The 23,640-nt window shown below is 55.7% G+C and overlaps 4 protein-coding genes across 8 annotated transcripts in view; 3 read left to right on the top strand and 1 right to left on the bottom strand.

The window, feature by feature from the left end:
* Nucleotides 1-1,657, top strand: part of AK8 (adenylate kinase 8) — a 51,394-nt gene extending 49,737 nt beyond the window's left edge. The window contains exons 13-14 of one of the 2 annotated variants that reach the window (XM_069985745.1): nucleotides 41-121; nucleotides 993-1,657. In XM_069985745.1, the coding sequence (XP_069841846.1) occupies nucleotides 41-121; nucleotides 993-1,248 (337 nt within the window). In that variant the 3' untranslated portion in view covers nucleotides 1,249-1,657. The remainder of the gene's footprint in view (nucleotides 1-40; nucleotides 122-992) is intronic. The other variant, XM_069985746.1, reaches the window with a different exon arrangement.
* A 10,536-nt stretch (nucleotides 1,658-12,193) lies between these two features.
* The window catches only part of GTF3C4 (general transcription factor IIIC subunit 4), a 660,517-nt gene continuing 649,070 nt past the window's right edge, over nucleotides 12,194-23,640 (bottom strand). The window contains exons 1-5 of one of the 3 annotated variants that reach the window (XM_069986645.1): nucleotides 19,631-20,027; nucleotides 16,280-18,049; nucleotides 15,222-15,352; nucleotides 15,022-15,110; nucleotides 12,194-13,370 (exon numbers count right to left, since the gene is read on the bottom strand). In XM_069986645.1, the coding sequence (XP_069842746.1) occupies nucleotides 13,306-13,370; nucleotides 15,022-15,110; nucleotides 15,222-15,352; nucleotides 16,280-18,049; nucleotides 19,631-19,900 (2,325 nt within the window). In that variant the 5' untranslated portion in view covers nucleotides 19,901-20,027 and the 3' untranslated portion in view covers nucleotides 12,194-13,305. Of the gene's footprint in view, nucleotides 13,371-15,021; nucleotides 15,111-15,221; nucleotides 15,353-16,279; nucleotides 18,050-19,545; nucleotides 19,601-19,630; nucleotides 20,028-23,640 lie in introns of those variants that run through there. The other 2 variants (XM_069986647.1, XM_069986646.1) reach the window with 2 other exon arrangements.
* LOC138765830 (antifreeze protein Maxi-like) lies at nucleotides 22,435-23,040 on the top strand. The gene has a single exon (XM_069942921.1). The coding sequence runs from the start codon at nucleotides 22,435-22,437 to the stop codon at nucleotides 23,038-23,040; it is 606 nt and encodes a 201-aa protein (XP_069799022.1).
* Nucleotides 23,428-23,640, top strand: part of DDX31 (DEAD-box helicase 31) — a 45,185-nt gene continuing 44,972 nt past the window's right edge. Inside the window, exon 1 of one of the 2 annotated variants that reach the window (XM_069986496.1) lies at nucleotides 23,428-23,640. This exon is cut by the window's right edge and continues 42 nt beyond it. In XM_069986496.1, the coding sequence (XP_069842597.1) occupies nucleotides 23,581-23,640 (60 nt within the window). In that variant the 5' untranslated portion in view covers nucleotides 23,428-23,580. The other variant, XM_069986495.1, reaches the window with a different exon arrangement.

Genomic DNA, 23,640 nt, shown 5'->3' with positions numbered 1-23,640 from the left:
TTGTATCCCATCCGTGACATCCTGCTCTCTCTCCCGACAGGGTCTTCTTTCTGGACATCCCGGATGACGTGGCCATAGAGCGCCTGTCTCTACGCATGACGGACCCTGTCTCAGGGGAGAGGTGGGTGCACAGCCGCCTACAACAACATGGGGTTTAGCTAGAAGAGGGGTGGTCGTAGCCTTGCTTGGTCTCTAGTGCAGACAGTCTTGTAGGGGAGGTCTTGGCCTTGCTTGGTCTCCAGTGCAGACAGTCTTGTAGGGGGGGTCCTGGCCTTGCTTGGTCTCCAGGGCAGACAGTCTTGTAGGGGGAGGTCTTGGCCTTGCTTGGTCTCTAGTGCAGACAGTCTTGTAGGGGAGGTCTTGGCCTTGCTTGGTCTCCAGTGCAGACAGTCTTGTAGGGGGGGTCCTGGCCTTGCTTGGTCTCCAGGGCAGACAGTCTTGTGGGGGGGGGGTCTTGACCTTGCTTTGTCTCCAGGGCAGACAGTCTTGTAGGGGGAGGTCTTGGCCTTGCTTGGTCTCCAGGGCAGACAGTCTTGTAGGGGGAGGTCTTGGCCTTGCTTGGTCTCCAGGGCAGACAGTCTTGTAGGGGGAGGTCTTGGCCTTGCTTGGTCTCCAGGGCAGACAGTCTTGTGGGGGGGGGGGGGGTCTTGACCTTGCTTGGTCTCCAGTGCAGACACTCTTGCAGCAGATTTATTGAAGTGAATGGGCAAGAATTTATGGCGGATACGGATACATTGTGTGTGTTTGTACCCTCATGAAGAAACAGCATAGGAGATCCTAATCCTGGCTCCCATAGATGGAGTGCAGGGAGAGAAGCACTCAGCTATGCGCTTCCCTCTCTGCTCATTCCACCCATCAAACCTTTCAATGTCTCTGTTGTTCTTAAAGCAAGAGTTACATGTGTTGCATGTCAGATGAGAGGTTTCCGAATTATTGGATGCCAGATAAAAGGAATTTTCCATCCATAACGCTGGTTCTCTGTTATTACCCAGGTATCACAGCCTGTACCGGCCGGCGCCCAGGGTGGACGTGCACCAGCGCCTGCAGCAGAAGCCGGCGGACGCTGAGCAGAAGGTTCAGATGAGGTTAGACATGTATCACGCCAGCGCCGAGGAGCTGGAGGAGTTCTATCAAGATGTCATCCATGTTAACGCTGATCAAGACCCCTTCACCGTCTTCGAGTTCATTGAAAGCTGCGTTGTCAAACCCCTTCCGAAAGGCGTCCCCGGGGAGCTGTCGTCTCCCTAATCACTCTCAGCACGTACAGCGCCATCTGCTCGCTCCCATTAGCTGGCGCTGCTTTATTCTACCTGAGGGTGCGCTCACCTGAGCCGCCCCGGAGCTCGCCCCTCCGCCCCCCTCTGACTACACAATAAAAGAGATCTGAGAGGGATCGCAGGCTGCTGCTGTTATGGAGGGAACACCGCTCATACCGCACTCAGAACACGCTATCATTACACCTACCACAGGCTCACAAAGCTTAGATACACAGGTACCGCACCACAGTATCACACAACAAACTAAGATATACTGCCCCAGCTGAGAAGATCACACAGTATATACACAAACCAAGCAGGCAGTATCACAAGATGGGATTAGATACAGCAGCTCAACATACAGTATCACACATGATAGGCTTAGATACAGGGCCCAGCAGACAGTTTCAGTCATAATACATATGGCAGCACAGTATCACACTTCATAGGCTTAGATACAATCGCATATCAGACAGCATCACACATGATAAGATTATATTGAGCGGTTGAACAGACAGTATCACACATAATAGGCTTAGATACATCTATTCAGCTAATATTATAGGCTTAGATCAGGAATGGGGAACCTTCGGCCCTCCAGCTGTTGGCTGTCCAGGCATGATGGGAGTTGTAGTTTTGTATAAGTTGGAGGGCTGAAGGTTCCCCATCCCTAGCTTAGATTGTATCCAAGCAAACAGTATCACAGGCTTAGATACACCAGCAACATTGATACTTTCCACTGACTGTTCATTAATCCAGAATGCCTGATAATCCAGCATCCCTGGGATCTCAACCATTACAGGATCCTCAGTGATCCTTCCAGCTGTTGTACAACTACATCTTTTTGGTCCAGGCATGCTGGGAGTTGTAGTTTTCAACAACTGGGGACACAGGTTGGGGAACACTACCCTAGATGCTGTAAATGCAGGTGAGGACATGCTGGGAGTTGTAGTTCTGCTGTAATAAATGGAGATTATGTAATAATATCAGAGACTTGACCTGGCAGGTAGATGTCGGTGCGGTCTCCTCCGGTCAGGTCTGTGGGGTGAGGGGGGGGGGGGTGTCCTCCGGTCAGGTCTGTGGGGTGAGGGGGGGGGGGGGTGTCCTCCGGTCAGGTCTCTGTGGGGGTGGGGGGGGGTCTCCTCCGGTCAGGTCTCTGTGGGGGTGGGGGGGGGTCTCCTCCGGTCAGGTCTGTGGGGTGAGGGGGTGGGGGGGGTCTCCTCCGGTCAGGTCTGTGTGTGGGGGGGGGTGTCCTCCGGTCAGGTCTGTGGGGGTGAGGGGGGGGGGTGTCTCCTCCGGTCAGGTCTGTGGGGGTGAGGGGGGGGGGGGGGGTGTCTCCTCCGGTCAGGTCTGTGGGGGTGAGGGGGGGGGGGGGGGTGTCTCCTCCGGTCAGGTCTGTGGGGGTGAGGGGGGGGGGTGTCTCCTCCGGTCAGGTCTGTGGGGGTGAGGGGGGGGGGGTGTCTCCTCCGGTCAGGTCTGTGGGGGTGAGGGTGTCTCCTGCGGTCAGGTCTGTGGAAGTGAGGGGGGGGGGGGGGGGGGGGGTGTCTCCTCCGGTCAGGTCTGTGGGGGTGAGGGGGGGGGGTGTCTCCTCCGGTCAGGTCTGTGGGGGTGAGGGGGGGGGGTGTCTCCTCCGGTCAGGTCTGTGGGGGTGAGGGTGTCTCCTGCGGTCAGGTCTGTGGACGTGAGGGGGGGGGGGGGGGGGTGTCTCCTCCGGTCAGGTCTGTGGTAGTGAGGGGGGGGGGGGGTCTCCTGCAGTCAGGTCTGTGGAGGTGAAGGGGGGGGGGGGGTCTCCTCCGGTCAGGTCTGTGGTGGGGAGGGGGGGGGTCTCCTCCGGTCAGGTCTGCGGAGGTGAGGGGGGTCTCCAAAAGGTGAGGGGGGTCTCCTGCGGTCAGGTCTGTGGAGGTGAGGGGGGGTCTCCTGGAGGTGAGGGGGGGGGGGGGTCTCCTGCGGTCAGGTCTGTGGAGGTGAGAAGGGTCTCCTGGAGGTGAGGGGGGGGGGCTCCTGCGGTCAGGTCTGTGGAGGTGAGGGGGGGCTCCTGGAGGTGAGGGGGGCTCCTGCGGTCAGGTCTGTGGAGGTGAGGGGGGGCTCCTGGAGGTGAGGGGGGCTCCTGCGGTCAGGTCTGTGGAGGTGAGGGGGGTCTCCTGGAGGTGAGGGGGGTCTCCTGGAGGTGAGGGGGGGGGTCTCCTGCGGTCAGGTCTGTGGAGGTGAGGGGGGTCTCCTGGAGGTGAGGGAGGGGCTCCTGCGGTCAGGTCTGTGGAGGTGAGGGGGGTCTCCTGGAGGTGAGGGAGGGGCTCCTGCGGTCAGGTCTGTGGAGGTGAGGGGGGTCTCCTGGAGGTGAGGGGGGGTCTCCTGGAGGTGAGGGGGGGGCTCCTGCGGTCAGGTCTGTGGAGGTGAGGGGGGTCTCCTGCGGTCAGGTCTGTGGAGGTGGGGGGGTCTCCTGGAGGTGAGGGGGGGGCTCCTGCGGTCAGGTCTGTGGAGGTGAGGGGGGTCTCCTGCGGTCAGGTCTGTGGAGGTGGGGGGGGTCTCCTGGAGGTGAGGGGGGGGCTCCTGCGGTCAGGTCTGTGGAGGTGAGGGGGGGTCTCCTGGAGGTGAGGGGGGGGGTCTCCTGCGGTCAGGTCTGTGGAGGTGAGGGGGGTCTCCTGGAGGTGAGGGAGGGGCTCCTGCGGTCAGGTCTGTGGAGGTGAGGGGGGTCTCCTGGAGGTGAGGGGGGGGGGCTCCTGCGGTCAGGTCTGTGGAGGTGAGGGGGGTCTCCTGGAGGTGAGGGAGGGGCTCCTGCGGTCAGGTCGGTGGAGGTGAGGGGGGTCTCCTGGAGGTGAGGGGGGGTCTCCTGGAGGTGAGGGGGGGGCTCCTGCGGTCAGGTCTGTGGAGGTGAGGGGGGTCTCCTGCGGTCAGGTCTGTGGAGGTGGGGGGGGTCTCCTGGAGGTGAGGGGGGGGCTCCTGCGGTCAGGTCTGTGGAGGTGAGGGGGGTCTCCTGCGGTCAGGTCTGTGGAGGTGAGGGGGGTCTCCTGGAGGTGAGGGGGGTCTCCTGCGGTCAGGTCTGTGGAGGTGAGGGGGGGTCTCCTGGAGGTGAGGGGGGGGGGGGTCTCCTGCGGTCAGGTCTGTGGAGGTGAGAAGGGTCTCCTGGAGGTGAGGGGGGGGGCTCCTGCGGTCAGGTCTGTGGAGGTGAGGGGGGGCTCCTGGAGGTGAGGGGGGGGCTCCTGCGGTCAGGTCTGTGGAGGTGAGGGGGGTCTCCTGGAGGTGAGGGAGGGGCTCCTGCGGTCAGGTCTGTGGAGGTGAGGGGGGTCTCCTGGAGGTGAGGGGGGGGCTCCTGCGGTCAGGTCTGTGGAGGTGAGGGGGGTCTCCTGGAGGTGAGGGAGGGGCTCCTGCGGTCAGGTCTGTGGAGGTGAGGGGGGTCTCCTGGAGGTGAGGGGGGGGTCTCCTGGAGGTGAGGGGGGGGCTCCTGCGGTCAGGTCTGTGGAGGTGAGGGGGGTCTCCTGCGGTCAGGTCTGTGGAGGTGGGGGGGGGTCTCCTGGAGGTGAGGGGGGGGCTCCTGCGGTCAGGTCTGTGGAGGTGAGGGGGGTCTCCTGCGGTCAGGTCTGTGGAGGTGAGGGGGGTCTCCTGGAGGTGAGGGGGGGCTCCTGCGGTCAGGTCTGTGGAGGTGAGGGGGGGGCTCCTGGAGGTGAGGGGGGGGGGGGGTCTCCTGCGGTCAGGTCTGTGGAGGTGAGAAGGGTCTCCTGGAGGTGAGGGGGGGGCTCCTGCGGTCAGGTCTGTGGAGGTGAGGGGGGGCTCCTGGAGGTGAGGGGGGCTCCTGCGGTCAGGTCTGTGGAGGTGAGAAGGGTCTCCTGGAGGTGAGGGGGGTCTCCTGGAGGTGAGGGGGGGGGTCTCCTGCGGTCAGGTCTGTGGAGGTGAGGGGGGTCTCCTGGAGGTGAGGGAGGGGCTCCTGCGGTCAGGTCTGTGGAGGTGAGGGGGGTCTCCTGGAGGTGAGGGAGGGGCTCCTGCGGTCAGGTCTGTGGAGGTGAGGGGGGGTCTCCTGGAGGTGAGGGGGGGGCTCCTGCGGTCAGGTCTGTGGAGGTGAGGGGGGTCTCCTGCGGTCAGGTCCTGTGGAGGTGGGGGGGGTCTCCTGGAGGTGAGGGGGGGGCTCCTGCGGTCAGGTCTGTGGAGGTGAGGGGGGTCTCCTGCGGTCAGGTCTGTGGAGGTGAGGGGGGTCTCCTGGAGGTGAGGGGGGGCTCCTGCGGTCAGGTCTGTGGAGGTGAGGGGGGTCTCCTGGAGGTGAGGGGGGGGGGTCTCCTGCGGTCAGGTCTGTGGAGGTGAGGGGGGTCTCCTGGAGGTGAGGGGGGGCTCCTGCGGTCAGGTCTGTGGAGTTGAGGGGGGTCTCCTGGAGGTGAGGGGGGGGGGGTCTCCTGCGGTCAGGTCTGTGGAGGTGAGGGGGGGCTCCTGGAGGTGAGGGGGGGGGTCTCCTGCGGTCAGGTCTGTGGAGGTGAGGGGGGTCTCCTGGAGGTGAGGGGGGGGGGGTCTCCTGGAGGTGAGGGGGGGGGGTCTCCTGCGGTCAGGTCTGTGGAGGTGAGGGGGGTCTCCTGGAGGTGAGGGGGGGGCTCCTGCGGTCAGGTCTGTGGAGGTGAGGGGGGTCTCCTGGAGGTGAGGGGGGTCTCCTGGAGGTGAGGGGGGTCTCCTGGAGGTGAGGGGGGGCTCCTGGAGGTGAGGGGGGGGGGGTCTCCTGCGGTCAGGTCTGTGGAGGTGAGGGGGGGCTCCTGGAGGTGAGGGGGGTCTCCTGGAGGTGAGGGGGGTCTCCTGGAGGTGAGGGGGGGGCTCCTGGAGGTGAGGGGGGGGGTCTCCTGCGGTCAGGTCTGTGGAGGTGAGGGGGGTCTCCTGGAGGTGAGGGGGGGGGGGTCTCCTGGAGGTGAGGGGGGGGGGGTCTCCTGCGGTTAGGTCTGTGGAGGTGAGGGGGGTCTCCTGGAGGTGAGGGGGGGGCTCCTGCGGTCAGGTCTGTGGAGGTGAGGGGGGGCTCCTGGAGGTGAGGGGGGTCTCCTGGAGGTGAGGGGGGTCTCCTGGAGGTGAGGGGGGGCTCCTGGAGGTGAGGGGGGGGGGTCTCCTGCGGTCAGGGCTGTGGAGGTGAGGGGGGGCTCCTGGAGGTGAGGGGGGCCGCCGCCTCCTCCCTGTCACTGATTAATATTCTGCGCCGTTCCTTTGTGCTCTCCGCATATCTCCACTATTATATTAGTTCCCCTCGAGTGGCTCGGAGGATAAGACGGGAGGGGGGGAGGGGGCGGCTTGACTGACTCCAGCTCATTCACATGCATTGGGAAGTGCTCCGCTTGTAGTCTGGGGTCAGAGGTCACCTCCCTTAGGGTTTGTCGCAGGCCGAGCCTGAGCAGCCAGAGCGTTACCAGAACATGCAAATACACTTGTTCTACGCTCCCTCCGCAGCCGCCCGATCAATCGCACTTCATTTAATTATCACAAACAAAGCCGGCTGCTCGGATACAGGAGCGCAGCAGCGGAGCGAGCCGCCATAGTCACCGCCGCACAACGCCTCCGCTACCGTGGTGTCGCACACTATGTGGGTTATCATGCAGGAGCTGAAGCCCAAAGTAGAGAATTGCAGTTTTTACAATACTGTCCACACAGAGCAGAGCTGCAATGTAAAGAACGGGAGGGGGTGGTGCTGCCGTGTAAAGCGCGGGAGGGGGCGGTGCTGCCGTGTAAAGCGCGGGAGGGGGCGGTGCTGCCCTGTAAAGCGCGGGAGGGGGCGATGCTGCCCTGTAAAGCGCGGGAGGGGGCGGTGCTGCCCTGTAAAGCGCGGGAGGGGGCGGTGCTGCCCTGTAAAACACGGGAGGGGGCAGTGCTGCAGTGTAAAGCACAGTCAGGGCCGATGCTGCAGTGTAAAGCACAGGAAGGGATAGGGCTGCTGTGTAAAGCCCAGGAGAGGACAGCGCTGTAGTGTAAAGCACGGGAGGGGGCAGACCTGCAGTGTAAGGCACAGGAGGGGACAGCGCTGCAGTGTAAAGCCCAGGAGGGGACAGCGCTGTAGTGTAAAGCCCAGGAGGGGACAGCGCTGTAGTGTAAAGCCCAGGAGGGGACAGCGCTGTAGTGTAAAGCACAGGGAGGGGATAGGGCTGCTGTGTAAAGCCCAGGAGGGGACAGCGCTGTAGTGTAAAGCCCAGGAGGGGACAGCGCTGTAGTGTAAAGCCCAGGAGGGGACAGCGCTGTAGTGTAAAGCCCAGGAGGGGACAGCGCTGTAGTGTAAAGCCCAGGAGGGGACAGCGCTGTAGTGTAAAGCACGGGAGGGGACAGCGCTGTAGTGTAAAGCACGGGAGGGGACAGCGCTGTAGTGTAAAGCACGGGAGGGGACAGCGCTGTAGTGTAAAGCACAGGGAGGGGAAGGGGCTGCAGTGTAAAGTGCGGGAGGCGGCAGTGCTGCCGTGTTAAGTGTGGGAGGGGGGGAGGCGGTGCTGCAGAGTAAAGCACGGGAGAGGGTAGCGTTACAGTTAAGAGCACGGGAGGGGACAGCGCTGCAGTTTAGAGCACGGGAGGGGACAGCGCTGCAGTTTAGAGCACGGGAGGGGACAGCGCTGCAGTTTAGAGCACGGGAGGGGACAGCGCTGCAGTTTAGAGCACGGGAGGGGACAGCGCTGCAGTTTAGAGCACGGGAGGGGACAGCGCTGCAGTTTAGAGCACGGGAGGGGACAGCGCTGCAGTTTAGAGCACGGGAGGGGACAGCGCTGCAGTTTAGAGCACGGGAGGGGACAGCGCTGCAGTTTAGAGCACGGGAGGGGACAGCGCTGCAGTTTAGAGCACGGGAGGGGACAGCGCTGCAGTTTAGAGCACGGGAGGGGACAGCGCTGCAGTTTAGAGCACGGGAGGGGACAGCGCTGCAGTTTAGAGCACAGGAGGGGACAGCGCTGCAGTGTAGAGCACGGGAGGGGACAGCGCTGCAGTTTAGAGCACGGGAGGGGACAGCGCTGCAGTTTAGAGCACGGGAGGGGACAAAAACTACAACTCTAATGAATCTGCGGATCCATAGGGGGAGCTCAGTCGTCTCTCAAACTGGAGAATTATGGAGGAGCTATAAAGTTGCAGGACGGTGCAATATGTGGACTTTGGTTCCCCCCATGTAACGCTGCAGCGGGATCAGATCGGTGTGATTGGGGGGTGACATGAAAGCACAGTGTGATGGAAGACACAGGTTCTCCTACATGGAGCCGCTGATCCTCCGTCACTGATCTGCAGCCGCCGCCTTTTATGTGGAAATGTCGTCTTGAAGTGGTGAGGAAGAAGCGGATCCCGTCCCGGGGAGAACAGATCCCTTTTATCTGGAGACTTCTAAGCGGCTTTCTTCTGGGGCTGGAAGAGAAAATCAGCAGCGACTACGTACAACTGTACACTGCCAGATACAGGGGATAAGGGTCCAGGATGCTGAGATACAGGGAGCTGGATGATGGGGTCCAGGATGCTGAGATACAGGGAGCTGGATGATGGGGTCCGCGATGCTGAGATACAGGGAGCTGTATGATGAGGTCCGCGATGCTGAGATACAGGGAGCTGGATGATGGGGTCCAGGATGCTGAGATACAGGGAGCTGGATGATGGGGTCCGCGATGCTGAGATACAGGGAGCTGGATGATGGGGTCCGCGATGCTGAGAGTCAGGGAGCTGGATGATGGGGTCCAGGATGCTGAGATACAGGGAGCTGTATGATGGGGTCCAGGATGCTGAGATACAGGGAGCTGGATGATGGGGTCCAGGATGCTGAGATACAGGGAGCTGTATGATGGGGTCCAGGATGCTGAGATTCAGGGAGCTGGATGATGGGGTCCAGGATGCTGAGATTCAGGGAGCTGGATGATGGGGTCCAGGATGCTGAGATACAGGGAGCTGGATGATGGGGTCCGCAATGCTGAGATACAGGGAGCTGGATGATGGAGTCCGCGATGCTGAGATACAGGGAGCTGGATGATGGGGTCCGCGATGCTGAGATACAGGGAGCTGGATGATGGAGTCCGCGATGCTGAGATACAGGGAGCTGTATGATGGGGTCCGCGATGTTGAGATACGGGGAGCTGTATGATGGGGTCCAGGATGCTGAGATACAGGGAGCTGTATGATGGGGTACAGGATACTGAGATACAGGGAGTTGGATGATGGGGTCCAGGATGCTGAGATACAGGGAGCTGGATGATGGGGTCCAGGATGCAGAGATACGGGGAGCTGTATGATGGGGTCCAGGATGCTGAGATACAGGGAGCTGTGTGATGGGGTCCAGGAAGATGATACAGGGGGAGCTGTATGATGGGGGTCCAGGATGATGAGATACGGGGAGCTGTGTGATGGGGTCCAGGATGATGATACAGGGAGCTGTATGATGGGGTCCAGGATGATGCGATACGGGGAGCTGTATGATGGGGTCCAGGATGCTGAGATACGGGGAGCTGTATGATGAGGTCCAGGATGAGATACGGGGAGCTGTATGATGGGGGTCCAGGATGATGAGATACGGGGAGCTGTGTGATGAGGTCCAGGATGAGATACGGGGAGCTGTATGATGGGGTCCAGGATGCTGAGATACGGGGAGCTGTATGATGAGGTCCAGGATGAGATACGGGGAGCTGTATGATGAGGTCCAGGATGAGATACGGGGAGCTGTATGATAGGGTTCATGATGATGAGATACGGGGAGCTGTATGATGGGGTCCAGGATACTGAAATACGGGGAGCTGGATGATGGGGTCGAGGATGATAAGGTACAGGGAGCTGTATGATGGGGTTGAGGATGATGAGGTACGGGGAGCTGTATGATGGGATCCAGGATGCTGAGATACGGGGAGCTGTATGATGGGGTACAGGATAATGAGATACGGGGAGCTGTATGATGGGGTACAGGATGATGAGATACGGGGAGCTGTATGATGGGGTACAGGATGATGAGATACGGGGAGCTGTATGATGGGGTACAGGATGATGAGATACGGGGAGCTGTATGATAGATTCCTGGATTGTTTGGTGGGTTTCAGTAATAGTGTCCCCACTTTCCTTCGGCGCTAAGCCTACAAGCAGAGGGAAAGGTAAAGCAGCAGCATCAATCTCAGCTTCCAGCGTACAGGTAGTAATGTAGCTCACAGACGTCACCGATCTCACTCCTGACCCGTGTCAATTAGGACGGACTCCAAACCTGAGAAGATGGCGGGAGGGTTCCCCAGCGTGCGGACCTCACACGTGGCCATGATGGAGTGGCACCATCTGCCCACCTGGCAACAGCCTCTCCCCCCCCCCCCCCAATACAATCAGCCATGTTGGGGCTGCGCTGCCCTCACAACACATGTTTAATGCGGATCATGGTCTTAGTGTAGGGAGCAGGGCTGGTGGCGGGCAGCAGCAGCGGGCAGGATGCATTGTTGTTGGAGCAGGGCCTGGCTGCCAGGTTGGCGCAGTTTCCGCCATTATCAAGTAGCTACTTTTTAATGATGCAAACAACACATGGCCGGAGATGGCAGCCAGGTTTAAATTGCAGATGGCAGAGAAGTCACATCTAGGAGGACATGGCAGACGATCACTGTGCCCAGCCTCGTCCACCAGAGCTGCCAGGACGGCCTGTGCCAACACTGGGCAATAAAGCTTTATGCCACCATATATCACCGACTGACAGAGCGAGGAGGCGACTGCAACAACCTGAGCACTGTAATATAATATACAGAGAGCGGAGAAGCACGATGCAGAACCTCATCACTACACATGCCCCCGGCTGCCACGGAACCTCATCACTACACACGCCAGGCTGCTGCGGAACCTCGCCAGTACAGACGCCCCGGCTGCCGCAGAACCTCATCATTACACACACACCGCGGCTGCAGAACCTCACCATACTACACCTCAACTGCTGCAGAACACCTGTGATGTTTAGTAGTATACATGTGTTACTTATCGCACAGATGCATGCCACCACCAGCGTCACTGATCGCACAGACGCGCTCCCCTATTCAGCCAGTATCACTGATCGCACAGACACAGACGCGCTCCCCTATTCAGCCAGTATCACTGATCGCACAGACACCCCCCCCCCCCCTCCCCCCCCTCCGGCCAGTGTCACTGATCGCCCAGACGCAACCCCCTATCTGTCCGGTGTCACTGATCGCACAGACGCAACCCCCTATCTGGCCGGTGTCACTGATCGCACAGACACAACCTCCAATCTGGCCGGTGTCACTGATCACACAGACGCAACCCCCTATCTGGCCGGTGTCACTGATCGCACAGACGCACCCCACCAATAAGTGTCACTGATTGCACAAACGCAACCCCCTATCTGGCCATGTCACTGATTGCACAGACGCACCCCACAATCAATGTTACTGATCGCACAGACACCACCCCCCTATCCGGCCAGTGTCACTGATCACACAGACACACCCTACCATCAGTGACACTGATCGCACACCCCTATCCGGCCGGTGTCACTGATCACACAGATGCACCCCCCTATCCGGCCAGTGTCACTGATCACACAGATGCACCCCCCTATCTGGCCGGTGTCACTGATCGCACAGACGCACCCCACCATCAAGTGTCACTGATTGCACAGACGCAACCCCCTATCTGGCCGTGTCACTGATTGCACAGACGCAAGCCACCATCAGGGTCACTGATCGCACAGACGCAAGCCACCATCAGGGTCACTGATCGCACAGACGCAAGCCACCATCAGGGTCACTGATCGCACAGACGCAAGCCACCATCAGGGTCACTGATCGCACAGACGCAAGCCACCATCAGGGTCACTGATCGCACAGACGCAAGCCACCATCAGGGTCACTGATCGCACAGACGCAAGCCACCATCAGGGTCACTGATCGCACAGACGCAAGCCACCATCAGGGTCACTGATCGCACAAACGCAACCCACCAGTGTCACTGATCGTACAGACGCAACCCACCAGTGTCACTGATCGCACAGACGCAACCCACCAGTGTCACTGATCGCCTCACCTCCTGTAAACCTTTGCTTTATTGACCTTAATGACAATGAGGAAAGTAAAAAACAGACTGTATAAATAGACAGCAACCATTCACACACGAGAACATACAGAAGGGGTGAACACTGCACAGACATCTCCTCGGGACCCAAAGCCACCAGATGATGTTTCCGTCATAATCCCGTCAGTTGCTTTGGGTAAGCGATCACTTCCTCTACACCTTATAGCGGATCACCCAGTAAGTTCTGCCTTGTAGTGGTATAATTTAAAAAAAATTTCATGGCTGCTTTCTTCCAGAAACAGCGCCTCTCTTGTCTTCAGTTTGTGTGTGGTATTGCAGCTCAGTTCCACTGAAGTAAATAGTAGTTGCGCCTGTATCCATAGCAACCAAGCCTTGTCTCACACGATGATATTAAAGGAGTTGTCCACAATTAGAAAAACATGGATCCTGCTGTGATGGGGCCGTGGATTTCCTCCAGTTCCTCAGCTGATCTTAACCCCATATCCGTAGGAATATTCTAGGCCAGTGTTCTTCATCCTGTGACTCTCCACTTGTTGCAGTACAGACAGGGACATGATAGGAGTCATAGTTATGCAACAGTTGGAGGGCCACAGGAAAAGCCATTGCCATCCACATGATCCACAGTGATCTGGGGGGTGGCAGCCCCATGGGCAGGTGCACCCCTTTACTATGGGGTGTCCAAGTACATAATACCTCTGCATCTGCATTGCATCACACCTAGAGGTAAAGGGCATCACACTGTTGGCACGAGCAGTCGACACTGCCTGGTCTGTGCTGCCTTTCCCAATCCCATATCAGCCAAGGGTCTGATCGCTGCTGAATACAAAAACTGAGGAGCAGGAAGCCATCCCGAAGCCTTTACATGGATGAATGGAGACGCAAAATACATACAAATCCCTTGTAAGACAGCGGCAGCCATTTCCTCCAGAGCAGCTGACCAATCAGACTTAGCCCTGTGCATAGGACCAAGAACAGCGGGTGTAGATTGGACGTTCGGACTACTCCATGATCACGATGTCGGCAAGGTATTGTACAGATCTCCACACAGGGAGCATAAAGAATACGAGAAAAAATACTAAAAGTGCTAAAAAACTGGAGAGTCACAAAGTGTGCAGGGTTCTTTCAGCAACCGCTTCATCCATTCCAAGTCTGCAGAAGAAGACACAAAGAAGTGAGGAGGAGGAGGTGATGATGGTGGTGGTGGTAATTATGGCAGTGGGTGTTGTGGTGGTGGCCATGATGGTGGTGGTTGGGGTGGTGGGGGTAAAGATGATAGTGGTTGTGGTGATGGTGGCTACTGTGGTGGGGGTAACCATCGTGGTTGCTTTGGTGGCGGTGGTTGTGATGCTTGTTAGAATGGTGATGAATATTATGGTGCTTGTTGGGGTGGTGATGGTGGTGGTTGTGATTGTTGTGGTGGTAATGGTGGTGATGATGGTGGTGGTAATTATGGCAGTGGGTGTTGTGGTGGTGGCCATGATGGGGGTGGTGGGGGTAAAGATGATAGTGGTTGTGGTGATGGTGGCTGCTGTGGTGGGGGTAACGATCGTGGTTGCTTTGGTGGTGGTAATGATGATGGTGGTGGTGGTTGTGATGCTTGTTGGGGTGGTGATGGTGGTGGTTGTGATTGTTGTGGTGGCAATGATGGTAATGGTGAGGATGGTGGTTGTTGTGATGATGATAATGATGGTGGTGGTTGTGATGCTTGTTGGGGTGGTGGTGATGATGGTGCTTGCTGGGGTGACGACGATGATAGTGGTGATTGTTGTGGTGGTGATGATGGTGGTTGTTGTGATAATGACAGTGGTAAAGGATAGCTAAGCAATAATAGTACAGAAATATATGAACCCTGCAATGGCTGCACAGAGCATGCTCAGCTGCAGCGCATTGTGGGAAAGGTAGTGTTTAGATTGGACAGAGTGTAGTGATCTCTTGGCACTGCATGTGATAGGGGCCTACTCCACAGGAGCCATTTTTGCTCCGTGGAATAGAGAGAACGATCAGCCGATGATCGTGTCATCGGCTGATCGTTCACTTAGGTTTAGACCTAAAATCGTCATTCGCCACCAGTGCATCACTACGGTTGAACCATACATTACTTGTCCGGGCCGCAGGTCCTCTTCTCCCGGTCCCACGCGGCAGCATCGGCTTCGGAGCAGGGATGTCTGAACTGACAGACCGCTAAGCCAATCACTGGCAGGGACCGCCGCGGCCAGTGATTGGCTGAGAGTTCCGCCAGTTCAGACAACCCCGCTCCGAAGCTGCTGCAGCTCGCGGGACCGGGAGAAGAAGACCTGCGGCCCGGACAGGTAATGTATGAAGCAAGGGCTGCAAGGACATCGGTAACGATGTCCCTGCAGCCCTTGTTTAATGATCAGGGCCGTGGAATAGGCCCAGTAGCCGATCTAGCAGATCGGCTCTCGTTTACGTCGTTGCTCGTCTGGTGGAATAGGACCCATAGTTAATGTACTGATCGATCAGATGTGATTGGAGTGGAGGACACAATATATTGGAGCAGTTTTACAGGGTTTTCGGTGAGCTATTAGAGGTGGGCTGGGGGGGATTTCTTGTTCTCCTTTCTATCTGATGCAGCGATATAATTATGGCGGCATGCATTAGGGTTAGTGATACTGGGCACCTGTAGAAGTGCCTGACACCTGAGCACGTCACCCTGTACATGCAGAGCCGTGTGCTGCCATCCATCCAGTCAGCTCATGTGCCGTATGGAGGAGGAGATCCCCACCTTACTGTATATACAGAGCAGCACCAACCACATAAAGCCATGGGCAGCAGCGTTTACCTTCAGGGACGGGATGCCGGGCAATGCTGTCATGGAGGAGGCACCTCCGGTACTCCAGGGTCTGACACGCCTGATAGGTCAGGGAACACCTAGAATGAGAGACTGGAGATGAGGAAAATCCCACACACTACTATGGAGGTGACGGCAGATGAAGCAGAGCGCACATCTACACGGACAGCAGGCGAGACGCCACCTCTTACCTCGGCCACAGATGCCCATTGGGGCACAGCGCCTTCTTGCTGTCGGTGAAAGGTAAAACCTCTTTACACAAGCTGCAGTATTCCGAAAATATCTGCTTATTCATCTTCTTCTCCACGAGACCAGTCAGGACCTGCAGGGGTTAAAATTATTACTACATCAATAGATAAACCGCTGGTAATCTTAAAGGGCCCCTGACACTACAATTCAGAGCTTATCAAAGCGCACCACTGGCTGATAACAGAGAGCAGTACACTGCATCAGATGGGGTCAGCTAGGATGGTGTCCACCATTATCTGAGACGGTGGGAACGAACCCTTATAATGTATTACTCCAGCACTCCCCAACCTGTGGGTCCTCAGCTTTCACTCAATTACAACTCCCATCATGTAATGGCAGTTTCAGGCTGTCAGGGCAAGCTGGGAGTTGTAGTTTTGTCACATGAGCAAGTAGAGACCTTAGAGGGTTACTCTGGTGATTTTTTTTTCTTTTAAATAAACTGGTGTCAGAAAGTTATACAGATTTGTAATTTACTTCTATAAAAAAAAGAAAATGTCCAGTCATCCAGTATTTATCAGCTGCTGTATGTCCTGCAGGAAGTGGTGTATTCTCTCCAGTGTGACACAGTGCTCTCTGCTGCCACCTCTGTCCATGTCAGGAACTGCCCAGGGCAGCAGCAAATCCCCATAGAAAACCTTTCCTGCTCTGGACAGTTCCTGACATGGACAGAGGTGGCAGCAGAGAGCACTGTGTCAGACTGGAGAGAATACACCACTTCCTGCAGGGCATACAGCAGCTGATAAGTACTGGAAGACTGGAGATTTTACAGAAGTTCCCCTTCAAAAACAACAGGGCAATAAAACAAAGTCTATCAAAAAGTGCAGAACTTTAAAGAGAACCTGTGACCCTGGCACCTGGGGCAGAACCCGCTCTATATGGGCTATAATAGAGGGTCGGGTGAGTTCTGCCCCCGGTGCCAGGGTCACAGGTTTCCTTGTAAAGATTGTCTGGCAGCTCGGTAGGGAAATGTAATATAGAGAAGGGCATCTAGGCGGCGCACCTGTGCTGTCCGGTCCTCGCTGTCCTTGTTGGCCATGAGGTAGGCGCAGACGCCACGGGTGGGGATGGTGGTGTACTCGGTGATGCCTGTGTGGAGATAGACCTCCCCCAGCACATGCTTCATGTGTTCCCGGATCAGATGAGCCTCCACAGCCTCGATCTTCAGCTGGATCTCCTGGAGGCCTTCTTCTGCCGGACTACAATCCCCATCAGGCTCTGCAGAGTCTCTCAGAGTTTTATTGGGACTAAGCCGACTGACCTCCCCCCCTTCCTGCTCCTCAGCCACGCCACCCTCTACCTCCTCCTCAGCCTTGGACACTTTCGACTCCTTGGGGTACGGCTTCCACACCGCCTCTGAGGAGCTCTTCTTAAAAGACTGGTACCAGATTCTCAGGAGGAAGAGACGGAACCTCCAGAAGTACAGGGGTCCGCCCTCAATCTTTTTGTCCAGTGCGTCCATGAGAAACTGGGGGATAATCTTATCCTTTAGAACCTTCCACCTCACCAGATCGGTAAGATCCATCTGCCGGAAGAGGTTCTGGCTGGAGGTCTCCAGGAGCTGAGCCGCCGCTTCCTCAAAAGTCTTGAGGGCCACAAAATGGACCTGAAAGTTCTTGTTGACGGGATGGACGCCATTGTTCATGCCTTCTGAGGTGATGCAGGCCAGGTAGGCGCCATACGGACTAATGGCGATGCCATGAGATTTCACCGTGCCGAACATGTCTGACAGCTTGATGAGCTGATGCTCGAACTTCAGAGCCACGTTGGTGAAGATGGGAATGAGCTGCTGCACCTTGCCGTCTACGGAGCAGGTATAGATGGTGCCGTTCTGCCGGTCCACCGCCATGGAGATGATGGGCAGGGAGTGGAGCCCCGTCACGTGGGAATTGTGGACGTTGAGGCCGGCTTTGGATATTATCAACAAGCACCAGAAGACATAGGATCCTCGTGCTGCCACCACCAGGCTGCAGCTGCACTTCTGGTAGGGGTGAAAGAGGGAGATGCACTTGATACTGTGCACCGGCAGGCGGTCCGTCTCCTGCCACAGGACCACCGGCTGCCGTAAGGTGAAATAACCCTTCACGGCTTTGAGGTTCACCGGGATGATCTTGACTGGACCCAGGCTGCTGCCGATGATGAGGCCGCTCATTTTCCGGTTACTGTGCTCATATTCCCACCAGGCCAGCACGCTGGGGGACTCGATCCCGGAGGAAATGGTGTTACATGAGATGATGGAGGAGCTGTCCTTTATGGGCAGCTGAAACTGCCAGACCGCAACGCTGCCGCTCTCAAACAGCACCGCCAAGAGGACAGTGTCCACGTCCCGGCAGGTATTGTTCTCCAGGATCTCCTGGGTGGTACAGATACCTGACCACTCCATCCTCACAGGGGTCTGCATGCTGTGCCGCCGCTCAAACTCTGAGAAATCCTCCAGCTCTCCCACTTTGTCTGTCTCCGTCATCTCGTAGTTGCTTTCAGCCAGACGCTCGCTGTACATGTCAGTCAGGTCCGCCAGCTGCTTCCACTGAAGACGGTCAAAGTTGGCATTGATGGTCAGTCGGTTATCCAACGTCAGGGCAGCCAGGAGGCATCTGCCATTAGTGTCACAGCCCACGGGGGACCAGCAGGCATACTTATATCCCTGCAGAGGGGGCAGAGCTTTTCCCTCTGGGTTGAACACTCTGTCCAGCATGAACCTCTGACTGACCGACGGGTCCTTTGATCTGGCAAACTTGGCTCTACAGTGCTCCACGTCTTTTGGAGATCCAACCTGTAAGGATAGAAGTAGCAATGGAACATCAGAATCAGTATACATAGGGTCTCAATGAGCTACATTCTGCATTATACCCCAGAGCTGCACTCACTATTCTGCTGGTGGGGTCACTGTGTACATACATTACATTACTGATCCTGAGTTACATCCTGTATTATACTCCAGAGCTGCACTCACTATTCTGCTGGTGAGGTCACTGTGTACATACATTACTCCTCCTGAGTTACATCCTGTATTATACTCAGAGCTGCACTCACTATTCTGCTGGTGGGGTCACTGTGTACATACATTACTGATCCTGAGTTACATCCTGTATTATACTCCAGAGCTGCGCTCACTATTCTGCTGGTGGAGTCACTGTGTACATACATTACTGATCCTGAGTTACATCCTGTATTATACTCCAGAGCTGCACTCACTATTCTGCTAGTGGGGTCACTGTGTACATACATTACATTAATGATCCTGAGTTACATCCTGTATTATCCTCCAGAGCTGCAGTCACTATTCTGCTGGTGGGGTCACTGTGTACATACATAACTGATCCTGAGTTACATCCTGTATTATACCCCAGAGCTGCACTCACTATTCTGCTGGTGGGGTCACTGTGTACATACATTACTGATCCTGAGTTACATCCTGTATTATACCCCAGAGCTGCACTCACTATTCTGCTGGTGAGGTCACTGTGTACATACATTACATTAATGATCCTGAGTTACATCCTGTATTATACTCCAGAGCTGCGCTCACTATTCTGCAGGTGGGGTCACTGTGTACATACATTACTGATCCTGAGTTACATCCTGTATTATACTCCAGAGCTGCAGTCACTATTCTGCTGGTGGGGTCACTGTGTACATACATTACATTACTGATCCTGAGTTACATCCTGTATTATACTCCAGAGCTGCAGTCACTATTCTGCTGGTGGGGTCACTGTGTACGCACATTACTGATCCTGAGTTACATCCTGTATTATACTCCAGAGCTGCACTCACTATTCTGCTGGTGGGGTCACTATGTACATACATTACTGATCCTGAGTTACATCCTGTATTATACTCCAGAGCTGCACTCACTATTCTGCTGGTGGGGTCACTGTGTACATACATTACATTACTGATCCTGAGTTACATCCTGTATTATACTCCAGAGCTGCACTCACTATTCTGCTGGTGGGGTCACTATGTACATACATTACTGATCCTGAGTTACATCCTGTATTATACCCCAGAGCTGCACTCACTATTCTGCTGGTGGGGTCACTGTGTACATACATTACTTATCCTGAGTTACATCCTGTATTATACTCCAGAGCTGCACTCACTATTCTGCTGGTGGGGTCACTGTGTACATACATTACTGATCCTGAGTTACATCCTGTATTATACTCCAGAGCTGCACTCACTATTCTGCTGGTGGGGTCACTATGTACATTACATTACTGATCCTGAGTTACATCCTGTATGATACTCCAGAGCTGCACTCACTACTAGCTATACAGCGGGCGGGGCGGTTGTACTGGGCGGCGGGGCGGTTGTACTGGGCGGCGGGGCGGTTGTACTGGGCGCTCACCCGGAGGACGCAGGTCTTGGTCGGGGCGGGCAGGCTGGTGCGGTGCAGGGACAGCTCGGGGCCGCTGCTGTGGATGTCGCACACCTGCTCCAGGACGGATACGTTGCTGCTCGTGCACACCGACAGCCGGTGATCCTCCGACCATGACAGCGGCTCCGGCCCGGTCACCGGGTACAGCAGCCTCACCACCGGCTCCCGTTTAGTGACCGTCAGGCGGAAGCTCGGGTGCGCCTCCTGCGCCTCTCCCGGCGACAACTTGGCTTCTGACATCTTCTTCCGTTACCGTCTACACGGAGAGACGTCATCACAGCGCGCATGAGGAAAGGACCCCGCTGTCATGGAGACCGGGCTGCCCCGCCCATGCGCCTGTCAGCGGATTACCCCCATTGTGTAGTATCGGGCGGCGCACAATATAGGCAGCGCACACGAAAGGGGGAGGAGCTACTATAACAACCAATCAAATTCTCTCTTGATTGTTTACCTCTCGGAAGACAATTAAAGAAGCAATTCAATTGGTTGGTGAATAGAAAATGAAAGCAGTTATTTAGTTGCTATGGGTTACACCCCCATGAATGGATGCATGTCAGCATACAGATGATGTACTCATAGCCCAGTGATAGGAACAAGATGTGACCCATCTGCCTCAGCATTGCCCCTGACCTTTGTGGTCTGACGCTGTCCCTGCATGTTAGTGTTGGCGATGATGCCAGTGACCTGGTCTCTCTGCCCATGTGACCGTGTCTCCTAGCCGTCCATACATTCTATACTGTATGGAAACACATTCTTCAGGTCACACCACATATGCACCGCTCTTCTGCTCCTTCACTTTGTATTTTGTTAATTGATTAAAAATAAACTATTAACACTTGTAATAGTCAAAGTTCTTTAACTTTTCAGAATTGTTTTCACACCTGCCTAACACAGTGCAGTATATGTACAGGGCCTGCGCCTAGGGCGGCAGAAAGGAGAGGGCAGCATTCAGTCAATACAAGGGCTGAGAGCTAGTTATGTACCCGCTGCTGCCATGAGATCTAGCCCCACAGGACTGCTGCCGCCATGGGATCTAGTTATGTACCCGCTGCCACCATGAGATCTAGCCCCACAGGACTGCTGCCGCCATGGGATCTAGTTATGTACCCGCTGCCACCATGAGATCTAGCCCCACAGGACTGCTGCCGCCATGGGATCTAGTTATGTACCCGCTGCCACCATGAGATCTAGCCCCACAGGACTGCTGCCGCCATGGGATCTAGTTATGTACCCGCTGCCACCATGAGATCTAGCCCCACAGGACTGCTGCCGCCATGAGAGCTAGTTATGTACCCGCTGCCGCCATGAGATCTAGCCCCACAGGACTGCTGCCGCCATGAGATCTAGTTATGTACCCGCTGCCGCCATGAGATCTAGTTATGATGTAGCTGCCGCCGCCATAAGATCTAGTTATGATGTAGCTGCTGCCGCCATGAGATCTAGTTATGATGTAGCTGCCGCCATGAGATCTAGTTATGATGTAGCTGCTGCCGCCATAAGATCTAGTTATGATGTAGCTGCTGCCTCCATGAGATCTAGTTATGATGTAGCTGCTGCCTCCATGAGATCTAGTTATGATGTACCTGCTGCCGCCATGAGATCTAGTTATGATGTAGCTGCCGCCATGAGATCTAGTTATGATGTAGCTGCTGCCTCCATGAGAACTAGTTATGATGTAGCTGCTGCCGCCATGAGATCTAGTTATGATGTACCTGCTGCCGCCATTAGATCTAGTTATGATGTACCTGCTGCCGCCATGAGATCTAGTTATGTACCCGCTGCTGCCATGAGATCTAGTTATGATGTAGCTGCTGCCTCCATGAGAACTAGTTATGATGTAGCTGCTGCCGCCATGAGAACTAGTTATGATGTAGCTGCCGCCATGAGAACTAGTTATGATGTAGCTGCTGCCGCCATGACATCTAGTTATGATGTAGCTGCCGCCATGAGAACTAGTTATGATGTAGCTGCTGCCGCCATGAGATCTAGTTATGATGTACCTGCTGCCGCCATGAGAACTAGTTATGATGTAGCTGCTGCCGCCATGAGATCTAGTTATGATGTAGCTGCTGCCGCCATGAGAACTAGTTATGATGTAGCTGCTGCTGCCATGAGATCTAGTTATGATGTAGCTGCCGCCATGAGATCTAGTTATGATGTACCCGCTGCCGCCATGACATCTAGTTATGATGTACCCGCTGCCGCCATGAGATCTAGTTATGTACCCGCTGCTGCCATGAGATCTAGTTATGTACCCGCTGCCGCCATGAGATCTAGTTATGATGTAGCTGCCGCCATGACATCTAGTTATGATGTAGCTGCCGCCATGACATCTAGTTATGATGTAGCTGCCGCCATGAGATCTAGTTATGATGTAGCTGCTGCCGCCATGACATCTAGTTATGATGTAGCTGCTGCCGCCATGAGATCTAGTTATGATGTACCCGCTGCCGCCATGAGATCTAGTTATGATGCAGCTGCTGCCGCCATGAGATCTAGTTATGATGTAGCTGCTGCCGCCATGAGAACTAGTTATGATGTAGCTGCTGCCGCCATGAGATCTAGTTATGATGTAGCTGCTGCCGCCATGAGAACTAGTTATGATGTAGCTGCTGCCGCCATGAGATCTAGTTATGTACCCGCTGCTGCCATGAGATCTAGTTATGTACCCGCTGCCGCCATGAGATCTAGCCCCACAGGACTGCTGCCGCCATGGGAACTAGTTATGTACCCGCTGCCGCCATGAGATCTAGCCCCACAGGACTGCTGCCGCCATGAGATCTAGTTATGATGTACCCGCTGCCGCCATGACATCTAGTTATGATGTAGCTGCTGCCGCCATGAGATCTAGTTATGATGTAGCTGCCGCCATGAGATCTAGTTATGATGCAGCTGCTGCCGCCATGAGATCTAGTTATGATGTAGCAGCTGCCGCCATGAGGTCTAGTTATGATGTAGCAGCTGCCGCCATGAGGTCTAGTTATGATGTACCCGCTGCCGCCATGACATCTAGTTATGATGTAGCTGCCGCCATAAGATCTAGTTATGATGTAGCAGCTGCCGCCATGAGGTCTAGTTATGATGTAGCAGCTGCCGCCATGAGGTCTAGTTATGATGTACCCGCTGCCGCCATGACATCTAGTTATGATGTAGCTGCTGCCGCCATGAGAACTAGTTATGATGTAGCTGCTGCCGCCATGAGATCTAGTTATGATGTACCTGCTGCCGCCATGAGATTTAGTTATGATGCAGCTGCTGCCGCCATGACATCTAGTTATGATGCAGCTGCTGCCGCCAAGCTGAGACGGTGCCGTTTCAGTAATATATTTGTCCTAATGGGGTCTATTCAGTCTGAGCACCTGGGGCAGCCTCAGCTGTAAATACAACAATATGGACAGCCAGTGTGACGGGTCAGCAGATGGGCGGAGTAGTAGTGTGTATTGAATAAATAAAACTAATAATAGAATAATATCAGTCACAGTCCTTGTATAAGTCCAGTTAGGATATTATACTTAAAGGTTCCTGCTATCATTACTCCCGTTATTCTCCTGACCTGTACATAACATTTTCAGGTAAAATCGTCTTAGGTTTCCTGTACAACGAGTTACAGCGGCGGCCATTTTGTTGAAGACCACTCTTCCTACAGCTAGCAGCATGTCTACTGAAAAATGGCGTCTGCAGCGGAGACACATTACTGTTAGCCTATTATCAACAGCATTCCACGCTCTATTACAGGACTGACGTGCAGTGTTTGCTGTCATCCCCGCTGTACACACTGTGGGGAGCCGTAGTTTGCAGTCAGGCAGATCCTGGGGCAGCCCTGCTGGGGTCCTTCCTGCTGCCTCCGCTCACGTGTGAAGCTGTGTGCTGGGATTGCGGCTCTAGTGTAAATGGAGACTTATTAGAGGAGCCGCAGAGTCATGGGGGACCAGGGACTGCTCCTCAATATCTCTGAGGCTCCTGTGAAATTCTACAAGGGG

The sequence above is a fragment of the Dendropsophus ebraccatus genome, chromosome 10 (genome assembly GCF_027789765.1).
Source record: "Dendropsophus ebraccatus isolate aDenEbr1 chromosome 10, aDenEbr1.pat, whole genome shotgun sequence".
Classification (NCBI taxonomy): domain Eukaryota; kingdom Metazoa; phylum Chordata; class Amphibia; order Anura; family Hylidae; genus Dendropsophus; species Dendropsophus ebraccatus.
The sequence above is the reverse complement of the archived record's forward strand: the minus strand, read 5'-3'. Positions and strand labels throughout refer to the sequence as shown.